General features: G+C 34.9%; 1 protein-coding gene across 5 annotated transcripts in view; it reads left to right on the forward strand.

Annotated features, from left to right (window-relative positions):
- The window catches only part of LOC134529312 (bestrophin-2-like), a 306,594-nt gene that overhangs the window by 287,703 nt on the left and 4,556 nt on the right, over positions 1-14,335 (forward strand). For 3 of the 5 annotated variants that reach the window (XM_063363240.1, XM_063363239.1, XM_063363241.1), the window contains 2 exons: positions 4,970-5,098; positions 10,816-12,828. In XM_063363240.1, the coding sequence (XP_063219310.1) occupies positions 4,970-5,098; positions 10,816-11,965 (1,279 nt within the window). In that variant the 3' untranslated portion in view covers positions 11,966-12,828. Of the gene's footprint in view, positions 1-4,969; positions 5,099-10,815; positions 12,829-14,335 lie in introns of those variants that run through there. The other 2 variants (XM_063363242.1, XM_063363243.1) reach the window with 2 other exon arrangements.

Genomic DNA, 14,335 nt, shown 5'->3' on the forward strand with positions numbered 1-14,335 from the left:
AATCGAGTTTTAGAAATCTCGATTAATTTAAACTTGTGTAACGATGGTGAAACACACGTCGGAATTAAACTTACGATTATTCTTCATCTAGTTTTGTAAATCTCGTTTTGTAACAAAATTAAACCTGCTTGGTGAAACCGGCCCTTAGTGCAGGAAACCATTCGTACATCAAAGCAATAGTCTGCATACTCGAAGAACTGAGAGAAGCTTGGTACATACTATGAGTCAAATCGGAATAGCTCGCAAACATCATGCTCCTGCAAGACGGAAATTCCTTCGACGCATAGTCGTACTGCATGGACTTGATTATTTATTCCATGGAGATCTTGTTCAGTTGATACTATATTCCCAAATGAATAAAGGTGTTGAGTATATGTTGACGGTCATCAACGTTTATAGTTAATTCGCTTGGGGCATACACGTGAAACCTAAAAATACATTAAATATAAACAAGGCAGTGGCAGACATTTTGCGCGATGAACTATACTGTCTCACCTGCCAACAGATCTCAGTAAAGAATTTTACAATGCAACCTCCAAGGCTTTGAATACAATGTTTGGCATCAAATGGTATTCTACATTTAGTAATTTTAAAGGCTTCATATTTGAGAGTTTTAATAGAACTTTGCGCACCAAGACTTAATGTCAGTTCAGGGCTAATGGAAATTACAAGGGGCTGGATATCTTGCCAAAACTAATAAGCGTACTATTCCACTGTGCATTCTACCACGAAAATGAAACCAGATATAAAAGACGATCACCTGCTTCGAACAGTGTGTCCCAACACGAAGAAGAATGATCCACGAAATCATAAAGCTAACATCGGTGACATTGTGTGGAGCTCGAAGAAGAAAGGCATCTTCGAGAAAGGTTTCAGTGCATATTGGAGGCTAATCTTAGTGGCTTCTATGGCGAAGATATTCAGCCTAACATGTATCCCGACACGTATTTGGTGGGAAAGATTGTAAATCGAAGAAATACCTGATTTTACATTAAATGGTGGGGCTTCCCCACTCACATTAATTCGCGGGTAGCAGATGCAGGATTCGAGAAATGCTAAGATTTTTAATAATTTGCTTGTCTGTACTTGTATTTATGTAAAATATATATGAAATATTTTACTAGTAAATATGTGTGGTTTTATTTTTTTAACTTGTCACTTTTATAGTAAAATATTAAAATGAGGTTATATTTCATAAAATAAATATTTTTAAAATACTATAAACGTTTTTGCAATTGTAAAAGGATCAAACTAAGGACTTAAATAGAACGAATATATCTAAATATCAAAGGGTGATATTTTAATGATTTTTTGGAGTTTTTATGAATTTCTAGGCTAAAAGCTACAGATTTTCAAAATGGCAGTCAATATGGCCAAAAAAATGTAGGATGCTACGACAGTCTGGAAATTAATACTATTGCGACTCTAGTGAGTAAAAATAAACTAATATGGAGGCAGCATTCTTTAGCAGACAATGTGTGCATTATGTGACACTAGCATCCTAGTATCAAGTATTGAAAACAAATATGGCAGCAGCGCCCTCTAGCAGAAGTGTGCACTACGTGACACTGGTGACCCCAAGTAACAAGTATTAAAAACAAAGACATTGTCAGTGCCATATAGCCGATGTGTGCACTACACATCACTAGTGCTCCTAGTAGCAAGTATTGAAAACAACTATAATGCTGCACCCTCTAGCAGATGATGTATGCACTACGTGACACTAGTGCTTCTAGTTGCAAGTATTAAAAAAAAGATGGCAGCTTGACATTGAACAGGTATTTTTATTAATACTTCATATTAAAAAATGATTACAAGTCCGAAAATGTGTTATTTAATAAATACTGTAAATACTTCTCAGTCTGGTTAATGTCTCGATGACAGTGTGGTCTCCATTTAAGAGGTACGAGCTGTCATGTTTCGAATATCTTCGTTTCCAATGCATTTTTAAGAAAAAATTACAATTAATATGTCTATAAGGGTTATAATATCATAAGTAGGTAATGGAAAATAAACCTTACCTGCATGAGAGAGAGGCCGATTCTTGTACACTCTAGGAACAAACAGCAGAAACATAAATGATGGACATTACGTCATCCAAGATGGTGACCTGCAGCAGAACAAACTGGCAAACCTCCATTAGACGAAAACAAGATGGCGGTCGTGACAAATTTATGTAATGTCAGAGTCTAAAATGGCAGTCAATGTAAAGGTCATAGGTCAATTTCAAAGGTCAATGTCAAAGGTCAATGTCAAAGTCATCCAAGATAGCCATAGTGACATCACAATCCAAGGAGACAGCCGGTGTCATTGACCTACTCTAAGCACCACTTCCTTAATCCTGTGCGGCAGGATCTGGATAAATCTGGATAAATTCCGATTTATATTTTTCTTTCCTTGTAAGAACTTTATCTTATAGTGAAAAACAGTAAATTTTATTTCCGTAAGAAATAAGACTTTGTTACATTTTGTTCAAAATAGACTCGCAGTTCTTGAAGAATAATCACTTTTATGGTGTGTTTATTATGTCAAATTTTATAATGCAGTTTACAACTGTCACATTGAAATATTTCTCTAACTAACCTCTACTTACAAATCTTTACTATTTTGTCCTTTATCTCCTCTAACTGTTCGCTTTGTACACGTTTAAATGTAATAACTTTTTTGTCGTGAATTCATGTGATTATAGTTAAAATATATGTTATGTTTGTAATATTGTGTTAAATTACATTTCAAATGATATAAAACGTTACTTATCTACAGAAGGAAATATCACTTGTGCTCGGCTTCACATGACTGTCAATCTGAAGGCATATTTGGAAAATTCTCGCACACTTCTCAGGCATTTGAATATTCCCTCGGAAAAGCTCCATATTTCCAGAAATGCTATTGTGCTCAGTAGGCAACAAATAGCTCTAATATGAATTAGTTATCGTTATAATTTTTTAAACACAATTATTTTGGTATTATAACGTCAGCTTGTTTAATTTAATTAGCCAATTATAGCATTCAGATACTGCAAATTATGTATATATCAGTTAATTTAATTTAATTAAATATTTAGTTATATTGCTATTAAATCAATTAAGTTGTTACTTTCCGCAACACAGTCTCCAGTTTAAATAACGATATCTGTGTAGGCTTTGTACCTGGAATCATGTAGTTTGGTAACCCCAGATCACTCGACATTGCAACTATTAGCTTTTGGTAGTGTAAAATAGATAAGTCTGGGACAGGGTTCTAGGGTGTGGTGGTTGTGGTGGTGGTGGTGGTTGTGATGGTGGTGGTGGTTGTGGTGGTGGTGGTGGTTGTGGTTGTGGTGGTGGTGGTGGTTGTGGTGGTAGTGGTTGTGGTGTTGGTGGTTGTGGTGGTGGTGGTGGTTGTGGTGGTAGTGGTTGTGGTGGTGGTGGTGGTTGTGGTGGTGGATGTGGTGGTGGTTGTGGGGGTGGTGGTGGTTGTGGTGGTGGTTGTGGTGGTGGTGGTGGTGGTGGTTGTGGTGGTGGTTGTGGTAGTGGTTGTGGTGGTGGTGGTGGTTGTGGTGGTTGTGGTAGTGGTTGTGGTGGTGGTGGTTGTGGTGGTGGTGGTGGTGGTTGTGGTGGTGGTTGTGGTGGTGGTTGTGGTGGTGGTTGTGGTGGTGGTGTGGTGGTTGTGGTGGTTGTGGTGGTGGTGGTGGTGGTGGTTGTGGTGGTGGTGGTGGTGGTAGTGGTGGTGGTGGTGGTGGTGGTGCGGTCAATGAACTGAGCCCGGTATTTGTCGTCTTTTAAATTCCGGTGACCATAACCATGACCTATACATTTTTCATTAAATAATATTAACTAATAAACGTATTTCGTAGTCAATCGACTTTGGAGGTACTTACTGTCGAAATCAATTTGAAAATAAATATTATTAAAAAATTGGAAAAAATAAAAGAGTAATATGATATATTTACATAAATAATCGTACATAAGTAATACATTTCTAAGTTCGATTATCGGTGAGGTGAATAAAAAAGTTTAATATTTTCTCCACACTATTTACCAGGTGATTGACCCCCTACTACTACCAAAATCATGTATTATTTACGCCACTATGCCATCATGGCGGCCATCTTGAACGACTGCGCTATGTTTTTCTCGTCTGCTAGAGTGCGCTGCCGCCATCTTGGTGTTATCACTGGGTTGGCAGGTAATAACAGAAATAACATAGAGAGGGTCGCAGTTACCAGAAACACTTTTATTCATTTTTAAGCCATTAACAAAAACAGTGAGTGACATTGAACAATAATTCAATACTTCATAGGAAAATGTTTTGTCAGCATATACTGGCCATTACTCGGTAATGACACTGTAACAAATAAAAGTAAACTTACGGATACTGCATTTACAAAATCATACATTGGCAAATAGGATTCCCAACCGATCAATCATGATATTGATCTGGCTTAGACTACCCAAAATAGAAATGTTAAAGGATGAACATAAACAATACACTGAATCTGTATATATCTCTTAATTTGCATGTCCACATAAAAAATATGAAAAAGGGATATTTTATGCTTATTCAAATGTACGTGTATGGTGTACCCTTAGTATATTCTTTGTGATCTGTTTGTGTTTGTTATGTGATTATTTTTGCCGCTTGTTTATTTGTTTTACTTATCTACGTATTTTTAGTTTCGTAAAATGTTTATAATTTCCGATCAAAATGTCTAGTCCACGTAAATGTTCAAAAAAATTTTTAATAGTCCACTGTTACTTTCTTATTAAATTATGTTTAGTAGCTTGTAAATTTTTAAGGACATTTCCATTTTCCATGGTGTCAGTTTCATAAAACACAAGTTTAAGCCAGTCCCGTGCCCAGGACTCGAGACCCGGCATGCAGCCAGAGGAGCCGCGGAAGTCATGTTGGGTATCCTCTACAGAACAGCCCATGGAACAAAGGAACATAATTCAACACAATAATCTCAATCTGTTGACTTAAATTCCAGGTCGAGGCCGCCGTCTTCGCGCAGCCTCCTTAAGTACGGCGATTCTGCATCTGTTGGCCAGACTGGCGACGAAACTGTTCGAGAGGATGTCATCATTGATCCCGAAAGGAGGACGTCGCTCGTGAATCGGTAAATAACAATATCCTCTATTATGTACCTTTGTGAAGTAACGCACAAGGGTTCTGTACGACCCAGAGTGAGGTGGTTTAGTGATAAAACATCGGACTCGAGTAGTGTATAAAAGGGAATCCGGTGGCAGGAGCAGGAGCTAGGATTAGACTGACGGTTCTCCATATGGGATTATGACGTCACTGCGGCCACAATGTAATACCTTGACCTTTTTGAACAAATTTGACAAAAACTATTCAAAATTTGCCAAAATTCGCCAAATATTTTGGGAAAACATTATGCCAAAAAAAATCAGCACATGTCCCGTTTTATTTCTCAAAAAAAATGCTGATGGCTTGAAAATTCCCCAAAACAGCTTTAATTCCCCGTCTACAAGCCGCCTTAAGCCACCGAGTTCATGACTTCGACCATAAGAATGTAATGTGTGCCATTTTTAATTGTGACGTCACCGTTTCAATTATCATTATGTTTGTCATCTTTAAATTCTGTATCATCGAAAAACACTGGGAAAAGTTAAAAATATATATAATAAAATTTAATAAAAAACATTTCGCTGTTTTTAAATTATGATATCACGTCCGCCATGTTGAAAATACGTTATTATTATCAGAAAATTTAAAAAATAAAAATATATTCAAATACAATTTTATTAAAATTCTGATGAAAACCCATTTACGTCATGGAGTTCTCGGATCGAACCCGGTGATAGAAAAAATTGGTGACAGATCCTTCTTCCACGGAGGCTACCAGTAGACTGACCTCCCACCATTAACATCAAGAAACATATTACCATAGATAGTATGACAATATAGGAAACTCAGGCATTTAAACATGGCGAACGCTGGTGACACCCGACTGCAACGATCCTAACAGCTCAGCCGGAAGAACGCCCGCGAAATTCAAATTCCTTTGTATTACAATGGGCGATCTCGGCACAGATTTTCTTTCGTCGTTTGAAATGTGGTTGCCGTAGAGTAATGAATTTACAGTTTACATATTTGTATGAAAGTAGTGAATTCACAATTAAAACAAACTTTCGTAATCTACAAAAATATATTAACTGAACGATAATGAAAAATGACATAACTTTAAACATGAGACATACCATACAGCTTATAACATTGAAACTCTAAAACTGAATTTTTGGAAATAGATTATTTCGTAAATAATTCCCTAAAACATATCAAGATTTATAAAATTTTAATTTCCTTATATATGTGTTCAAATGTAATATAAATATGAAAACTCCAAAAATGGTATTCTTGAGTACTAATGTCCCGGAAAACACCATTAATTGTTTTTTTAAGACACTAACATAAACTTACCAAGGAATAACAACATTATGCCGCATTTGAAATGTAGCTAACCTAACCGTATCAAATGTTCAAATCCCTTAACTATTGTTAAACTACTTGAAATTGCAATTCCCTCAAGCAGTCATCAAAAAGAATGAGAGGAACTCAAAAATACAATTTTCAGAATTTTATATAATTTTTTTAGAAGTGCACGTTTTCTAGAAAATTAATATTTAATATTTACAAAATTGCTTTTGAAACAGTATTATATCTAAAAAAAATAATATTAAAATCATTAAAATTTGCTGGTATTAAACTTCTTTATTCATACTCAGTAATCTCATTTAAATTTGTTTCCATAAATGTTGTAGACTTTTCTTTCCACATTTAGATGTAGACAATAATATTCCTCTTATTTAAAACGCCAGATGTACAACATTTTACCAAGAAGTATCACCAATCCGCTTTAAGGGATGGGAAATGATAATAAGGCTGATTTTTAGGAATTTTATGTAGACAGTAACATTCCTCTTGTTTTTAAGTTCGAGTGTGCAACATTTCATCAAGCTTGGAATAAAACTTTAATTTTTTTATAAAAAGTGCAAACAAACAACATAAACCCTTATTTATATATTTATGTGCTTATATTCACGTAAACACAATCTATCTCTAGGAATAAATTTATAAGATTTATTTTTATTGTCACTAAAAAATAAAGTATAAAATATCCAATCCAGCAGACTGAGCTGTGTGTTAAATGTTATTATTATAAAACTTACTTAAACAAAAACAAAGTAATAATATGATTCTCATTAACTGTGGTAATAAAATGTTATTATAAATCATATAAGAAAATGTTAAACATAAGTTAGGTGATGGATTGGATTTGATCCCATGAATTTCTTTCATGCAACCACAGCAATGATAAATGTACCGATCTCTAAGGTTAGTAAAATTTTGGGTTATCAAAACTGTAATAAAAAAGGAATTTTTTTATTTGCTTTTATTTCTTTGTGTAGCTATTAGAGTTTATAAAATTTATTCCAGAATATTTTTCCTATCACAGCGATTTATTTGGCTCACCAATACGCTTGATATGTTCTCCAGTGTTCATGTAAGAGAATATAAAATAGGTTATTGACCTCAAACGCAGACGACTTCGGAACCATCGCACCTAAAGTAATTTAACTTCAAAAACGATTTCGTGCAGTTAGCAACATCGTAATTGTTGCAACCAAGCATTGTACGAACTTTTCTAGCTATAATAAATACTTACAACTGCATAAAACTGGGAAAACACGTAAATTCAAAATTGCTAAAAAATAAAAACCTTATCACAAATGCGCTAACGCCGTAGGATTAGGCACTGCCGCTAGAATGCGTTGCGTAACGTGTCTCCCGGTTTTTCGACGACTTTCCTATTTTTGAAGAGAGAATGATTAATAAACTCCGCGAAGGTAATGGAAAACAGGATCGAAAATTGATTTAATATTTAGTTACACTTGTCACTGTTCAAGGATACAACCAAGAACAGGAACTGATCGAATCAATTTGTAAATTGATTGTAATTTTTTTTGGTGAATTTAGGAATTTTTCTCGAATTTCTCGCTAAATAATTACACGATTCCAAGATGGCGCCCAAATATCCTGATGGTGGGCACCTCAGTAATAATAAATGATTACTTTACTCTAGCGGGTTAAAATAAAACTAGCATGATGGTAATGCACTCTATAAGACGAGTACACACACAAGATGGTGACTTCCAGTAGACGAAAACAAGTTGGTGGCAATGTCCTCTAGCAGGTGGTAGCTCCTGGTAGCATGTACTGAACACAAAATGTCGGATCCATGATGGTCAAGGTCATAGTCCAATTTCAAGGTCAAGGTCAAAGTCAAATTTAAAGGTCAAAGTCAAATTTAAAGGTCAAAGTCAAATTTAAAGGTCAAGGTCGAGGTCAAAGGTCAAGGTCAAAGTTCAGTGCCTACAGTCGAGTTCAAAGGTATGGTGAACAGAAAATGATACTAACATGTCATCAGCACACACTAGTAGACGAAAATAAGATGGTGGTCTCCAGCGTACGAAGGCAAGGTGGTGGACATGACGTCATACTAGGTGACGATATATATACTTTGACGTAAGTGGTGGGGGGTGTCAGCTTGACAGCAGCCACCATGAGGGAAGGATCAGTCGCCATTTTTATTTTATTTTTTGTCCTCACCAGGTTCGAACCGAGGACTCCGAGTTCCATGTCGTAAATGTATGTTTTTTTAATATTTTTATTAAAATTTTATTAATTGAATTTTTTTATGAATTTTAATTTTTTTTTCTCATTAAAATTGGATAATAAATAAAGATTTTCAAGATGGCGGCTGTAACGGAAATTGCAACGGTTACGTCATACTCCTAGATGACGTCAGCGGCTTAGAGCGGCTAGCTCTTATGACTTTTAAGCCGCTTTTAGGATTATGTGTTCTTTCTAAGGCAAAAGTATTTTGAGGTTTTTCGAAATCCTAATTTTTGAATTTTTGTGGAAGAAAACGAGAAATTTTTCCTCAAAACGGGAATATTTGAGTCCAAAATGGCCGCCGTGACGTCAGAGCAATCGGCCGGCTCCACGGCACCAGCACCACACCCTGAACCCTGGCGCAGGATGCCCATTTACATAGGAACTACTGATAATCAATTTTAATAATGATTTTAAGCTTGAAAAACCATTTTACATCGACCCAGGATCCAGCCAAGAATCAAATCACGGATGGAAATTAATGGATTTGTTCAATATATTAATAGGTAAATTTTGTAGGGACTTTAGAATTTTTTGAAAAATTATTGTTGATAATTACAGAATTTTAATAAGGCGGTCAATATGACATCTGTCACTTACATGAGGCTTATAGATTGGAATTTAAGTAACTTTGGGAACATCTCAACATATTTTATTAGATAAGTATATTTAAGCAAAATTTACGCTTTCTGACCATGGCCAAGGATCTAACCAAGAACGGGAATCGATCTATCACTTAATTTATTAATACCAAAATTTGAAAATTATTTTTGTTATTTTTTATTTTTCATTTTATAATTACAAATTTTCAATATGGCTGAAAAGAGGGTGGATGCTACGATAGTTGACGATCTGGTGATTGACACTACGTACTGCAATTTAGCAGGTAAAAAATAAAACAATATGGCGGAACCGCATTCTATCAGACGATGTGTACAATACGCGACACTACTTCTCTAAGTAGCAAGCATTGAAAACAAAGATTGCGGTAACGCACTCTAGCAGTCGACGTTTACGATATGCGGCATCTGCATGTTTTACTAATCAGTAGTTTTAGTAATCAGTATTTTAAAAAAAGGGCGTGCATCAGCATCCAACATGCATCGGCATCCTCCATATAAAAAATTAAGTCCCAACATGTGTTATTTTTTTATATTACTTATTCAATTCTGAATGTGGTATGCGTATCACTAGCTGTTTTGTCAAAAGCGCAAGCTTTCCATACCCCTGTTCCGAACTAACATTGCTCGAATCACTTCACTTCCGATATATTTTGTATAAAAAAATTGAATTTATTATGTCCCTAGAACTCGTAACATAGATAGGTAATGAAAATTCGACCTTACTTGCATCAGGCAGAGAGCTGGTGAACTCTAAGAACAAACAACAGAAACAATGATAGCGACATCCAGCAGATGAAAACAAGATGGCGGCCTCTAACAGAATAAAACAAGGTGACGGCCTCTAGAAGACGAAAACAAGATGGCAGCTTCCTGCAGACAAACACAATATGGTGCCCTCCAGCAAACGAAAACAATATGACGGCCCCCAGCAGATGAAACAAGATGGCGAAAGGTACAAGAATCCAATATGTCTGAAAGTTCTAGAACCGAAAATGGTGGCTGTGACGTCATAACACAATATGGCGGAATCATAGAGGATGGCCGGTTTCAAGGTCAAGGTCATCCAACATGGCCGCCGTGATGTCATAATCCAAGATGGCACTCGGAACCAGCACCTTACTCCTACTCCAGAGCTCAGAGGAACTATAATTTTCTACTATTACAAGTAATTAAATTTAACCAACTTGATTAGGTTTAATTCATTTGTATAAACCCTACATAATATTTAGAGCCAGTACATCTTTTAGAGGGCCATTATATGAACACATTTTTATAATTAATCAAATTTTATGTTGCAGCTTATAATTATATTTTTACTTGGGACAGTTTATACCTGATAAAACTTTTTGAAACTCGGTTTATAATATTTAATTTATTTTTATTTTTAAGTTTATGATCAACAGTCTGTGATCTCCATTTCATATCTGTTAGTACGGAGGAAGTCAATTTGTTATGTATGGCGATATTGTATTTGTTTGAATGTAAGGTTTTGAATCACTAAACTCTGTTTCAGGTCACATTGGAGTATTGGGTCTGCTCAAGGAAGCATAAAGCTGAAACACGTGGATTCTAACGCCTCGAACACAATGCACTGGCCTAGCAGTTCTACGCTTGCGCGTTCAGATACAAGCTTGAAGATTTCACAGCAGTCATTAGAAGATCGTAGTTCTTACACCAATATTAATAGTTTCGTTGATTTTAATAGGCATAAAATTGGACTAATTCCCAGTGTTGTGCTCAGAAGTACACATGGACTTGACAAGTTTCCCGTGAGTCAGATCAAGCCAAAAATTGAGCATGCTTTCAACATCAGAGCTCTGCCTAAACTAGCACCGATTAAAAAACACTGTATTACCGAAGGTAAAAAGAGAGGAGTCCGATGGAAACCTTTAGTTGCAAACCTTCCAAGTGCTGTTCCGATAATGGACTCTGGTGATCATAACACAGAGGCAATTTATGAATGTTTAGATGACTTACCAGAAGACAGAGAATTCGCTCTAAGGCATAAAGAGTCAATTGCATCAGGAAAAACATCGATTTCTACAAAAAGTGAACGTTGTAATTCCTCAGATTCGTCTGAGAAAGGTGCAGGGCAAAGTGTGCTGGAGTCGAAGTATGTGCAGTTTAAAAAAAGAGAAGGAACATGCAGTTTTCCATTATTACACGGTACTAAAGAATCATTTGCTGAAAGAACATGTTTATCTCAAGGTGAACGCAAAAGACATTTTCCTGTATCAGTGAGGCCATTAGGTGTGGAGTCCGTAAGACAAAAACTAGCGGTCCCAAAAATGTGTCAAAGCCTGCCTTCTGTTTTAAATCCTCATAATGAAGGTGTGGCATTTACCAATTTCCGGCAAATGATAGATCATGGAACTGAAATAAACACTGAGCGCAGGCAAAGCATCCCCATATCAAGTACAAGTATAGAACGCACACCAACAATTCCGCAAAATGAGGTTACAATTTCAAGTAGTGTCACTCAAGTAAATACTTCACGCAGAGCTGAAGCTTCAAACATAAATAATGATGACGCGTCTTGGCATTCCGCTGACTGGACAACCCTGTTGGATGGAGATGTATTTCCAGAAGTTATACCTAATTTAAACACGGATTTTTATATTCATGCGCGCCCTAGTTTCAACAATGAAAATTCCCATTCTTGATGAAGATCACACACAAATTTCGTTTCATTCCGTAGCTGAAATAAGATTACGTACCTACGTAATTTATTACTGTCTCAATGTTATAATTATAAATGATAACTTTGTTTTAATACATTTAAACATAAAAAATACTGCTGTGACAAATTCCATTTTACGAGAGGTTCTTATCTCAACGATTTTCTTTTCATTAATCTGTTTATTTCAATATTATTAGTAACAGGTATTTGATAATTTAAATTTCTTTGTATAGGTACTTCCTCAAATAATCATATAACTTAAGTATCAAAAACAACGTCACTTTACGTTATATGCAACATAATACGTAATTTTGATATCTTTATTTTGACTAAATATGATAAAGTGTGTGTTTACAATTCTCGGTTTTTTTTTGGACAAATGTGTTCTAAGCTGTAAGTATAGTAGACTATGTTTATATCTTCGTTGATTTTCCCCATTTCTCTTCTTTATGTTTTCTCTAAACAATATCTAATAAATAGATTATTTTTATTCAAAGATTAAAAATCCTATATTTTCTCTTGGTATTTTAAAATCAATGATTTAACGCAACAGTTGAACAACTGTGGCCAAAAAACTGTTCTTAGACATAAAAATTAATATTTTTTACTTAGAATCATTTGTTCACTCAGTGGAAAAATCTTATTTGCGTTTATGTCTTATTTATATAAAATAAAGATAAAACAATAACCTATATAGTAATGCTCGTAACAGTTGGGGCCACAGAAAGCAATATTTTATGAATATCAGTATCAATTATCTGTATATGCACACAATCGCACAGTAGCAAAATGAAATTTAGAGAACAAATGTATAGAACTTATTTTCAATAAAACTCTTATTTCATTTATTGGTTCTCATTTCGTAGTTTTAATAACGAAAAAAGGAGTTCATGTAGAAAGCTTGATTGAGTGTATAAAAATTTAATTTAATTTAAAAAAGAGGTTTTCTTTTTCAGTAACCTAGGTATGATTGCTTAGTGCTTAGTTCATCCTCAAGTTATTTGTAAAGAAACAATTTTTCTGGCTCTATTGATCATACTGAAAAAGGTAAAAAAGAAGTAACTGACGAAAACAAACAGTTATGTGGCCAACATAAAATAAATATTTTTTCAATACAAACCTCACAAAATATTTTAAGGTAACAACGAAATAATTTTGTTGCATCAATGAAATATTTTTAGTGGCAAATAATTCTTACTCTCACTCGTAAATTATTTTTCTTTAAATTTAAAATATTTCGTAGGTCTATATTGAAAAAATAATATTTGTGGTGGTTCAAAGGTTTTTCATTGGTGTTATTTGTAACATTCCCCTGACGATCATTCATAATCCTTCTCTAGAATATCTGTAGCTTGCACAAAATCCAGCAGGTTCTCACTGGGCAAAGTAAAACGGCTTAGAGAAAGTTAGATCCTCTGTAGTCCTGATTGTTTTTTTATGGGAAGTTGTTGGTGTGGGGGCGGGGTGGGGGGGGGGGGGGGGGGGGGGGCAACGCAACACACTGCTATGCTTTCTGGTGAATTTTTGATTTTGTCATCTTCGACCAGTGGGAAGTTGTAAGTACGTCAAACATTTTGATAACGGCCACAGTAGGCTCAACAGTGATCACAAATCACATGTGTTTTTTGATTATGAAAGTAGTGATAAAAAGGAAAATATTCACAAATAAAAAATTAACCAACTGGAAAAGATGTTTGTATATTGTAATCAAACGACAGACAGATATTATTTAAAAAATTCTGAACACTTCTTTCATTAATAAAAAAAATGAAGCAAATATTGTGTCACCAATACAAGTAATTTTGTCATCATACATCTTAAGGGGACTAAAATAATTTTTTTTAAACACGGTAAAACTACTAATTAAGATGCGTACGCTTACACGAGGATGATGATAGGATGATGATGAATAGTGAAATAAAAATAAAATTTAAAAATATTACTTGAAATCAAGTGCTGGAAATGTATCTTTGCTCAGTATTGCTTTTAAAAATTCATGTTTATAATACAGACATGTGAATTATAAATTATATGATTTTTATAATGAGCGAAAGAAACTTTACATTTCATGAAAATTGTAGCATTCCTTCTACACAAACAAAGATTTCATTGTTACGAACTCTTCACTTGATTTAAACATTGCGAAAACGTAAGCTCTTCATATTTGGTCAATTTTTAGACTGCGTTCTTGAATAATTTATAAACTTTTTCTTTCAAGAAATTATGTGTTTGAATTTTAAAGGTGTTATTTTTCTTTCGTCGGTTTCATTGTTTATAAACTAAGCCTCTTGGCGATATAATTCCCAAGATCGTCGTGCGCTCCAAATCACGTAGATGTGAACTTGAATTAGGC

The sequence above is a fragment of the Bacillus rossius genome, chromosome 2 (assembly GCF_032445375.1).
Source record: "Bacillus rossius redtenbacheri isolate Brsri chromosome 2, Brsri_v3, whole genome shotgun sequence".
In the NCBI taxonomy this organism is placed as follows: domain Eukaryota; kingdom Metazoa; phylum Arthropoda; class Insecta; order Phasmatodea; family Bacillidae; genus Bacillus; species Bacillus rossius.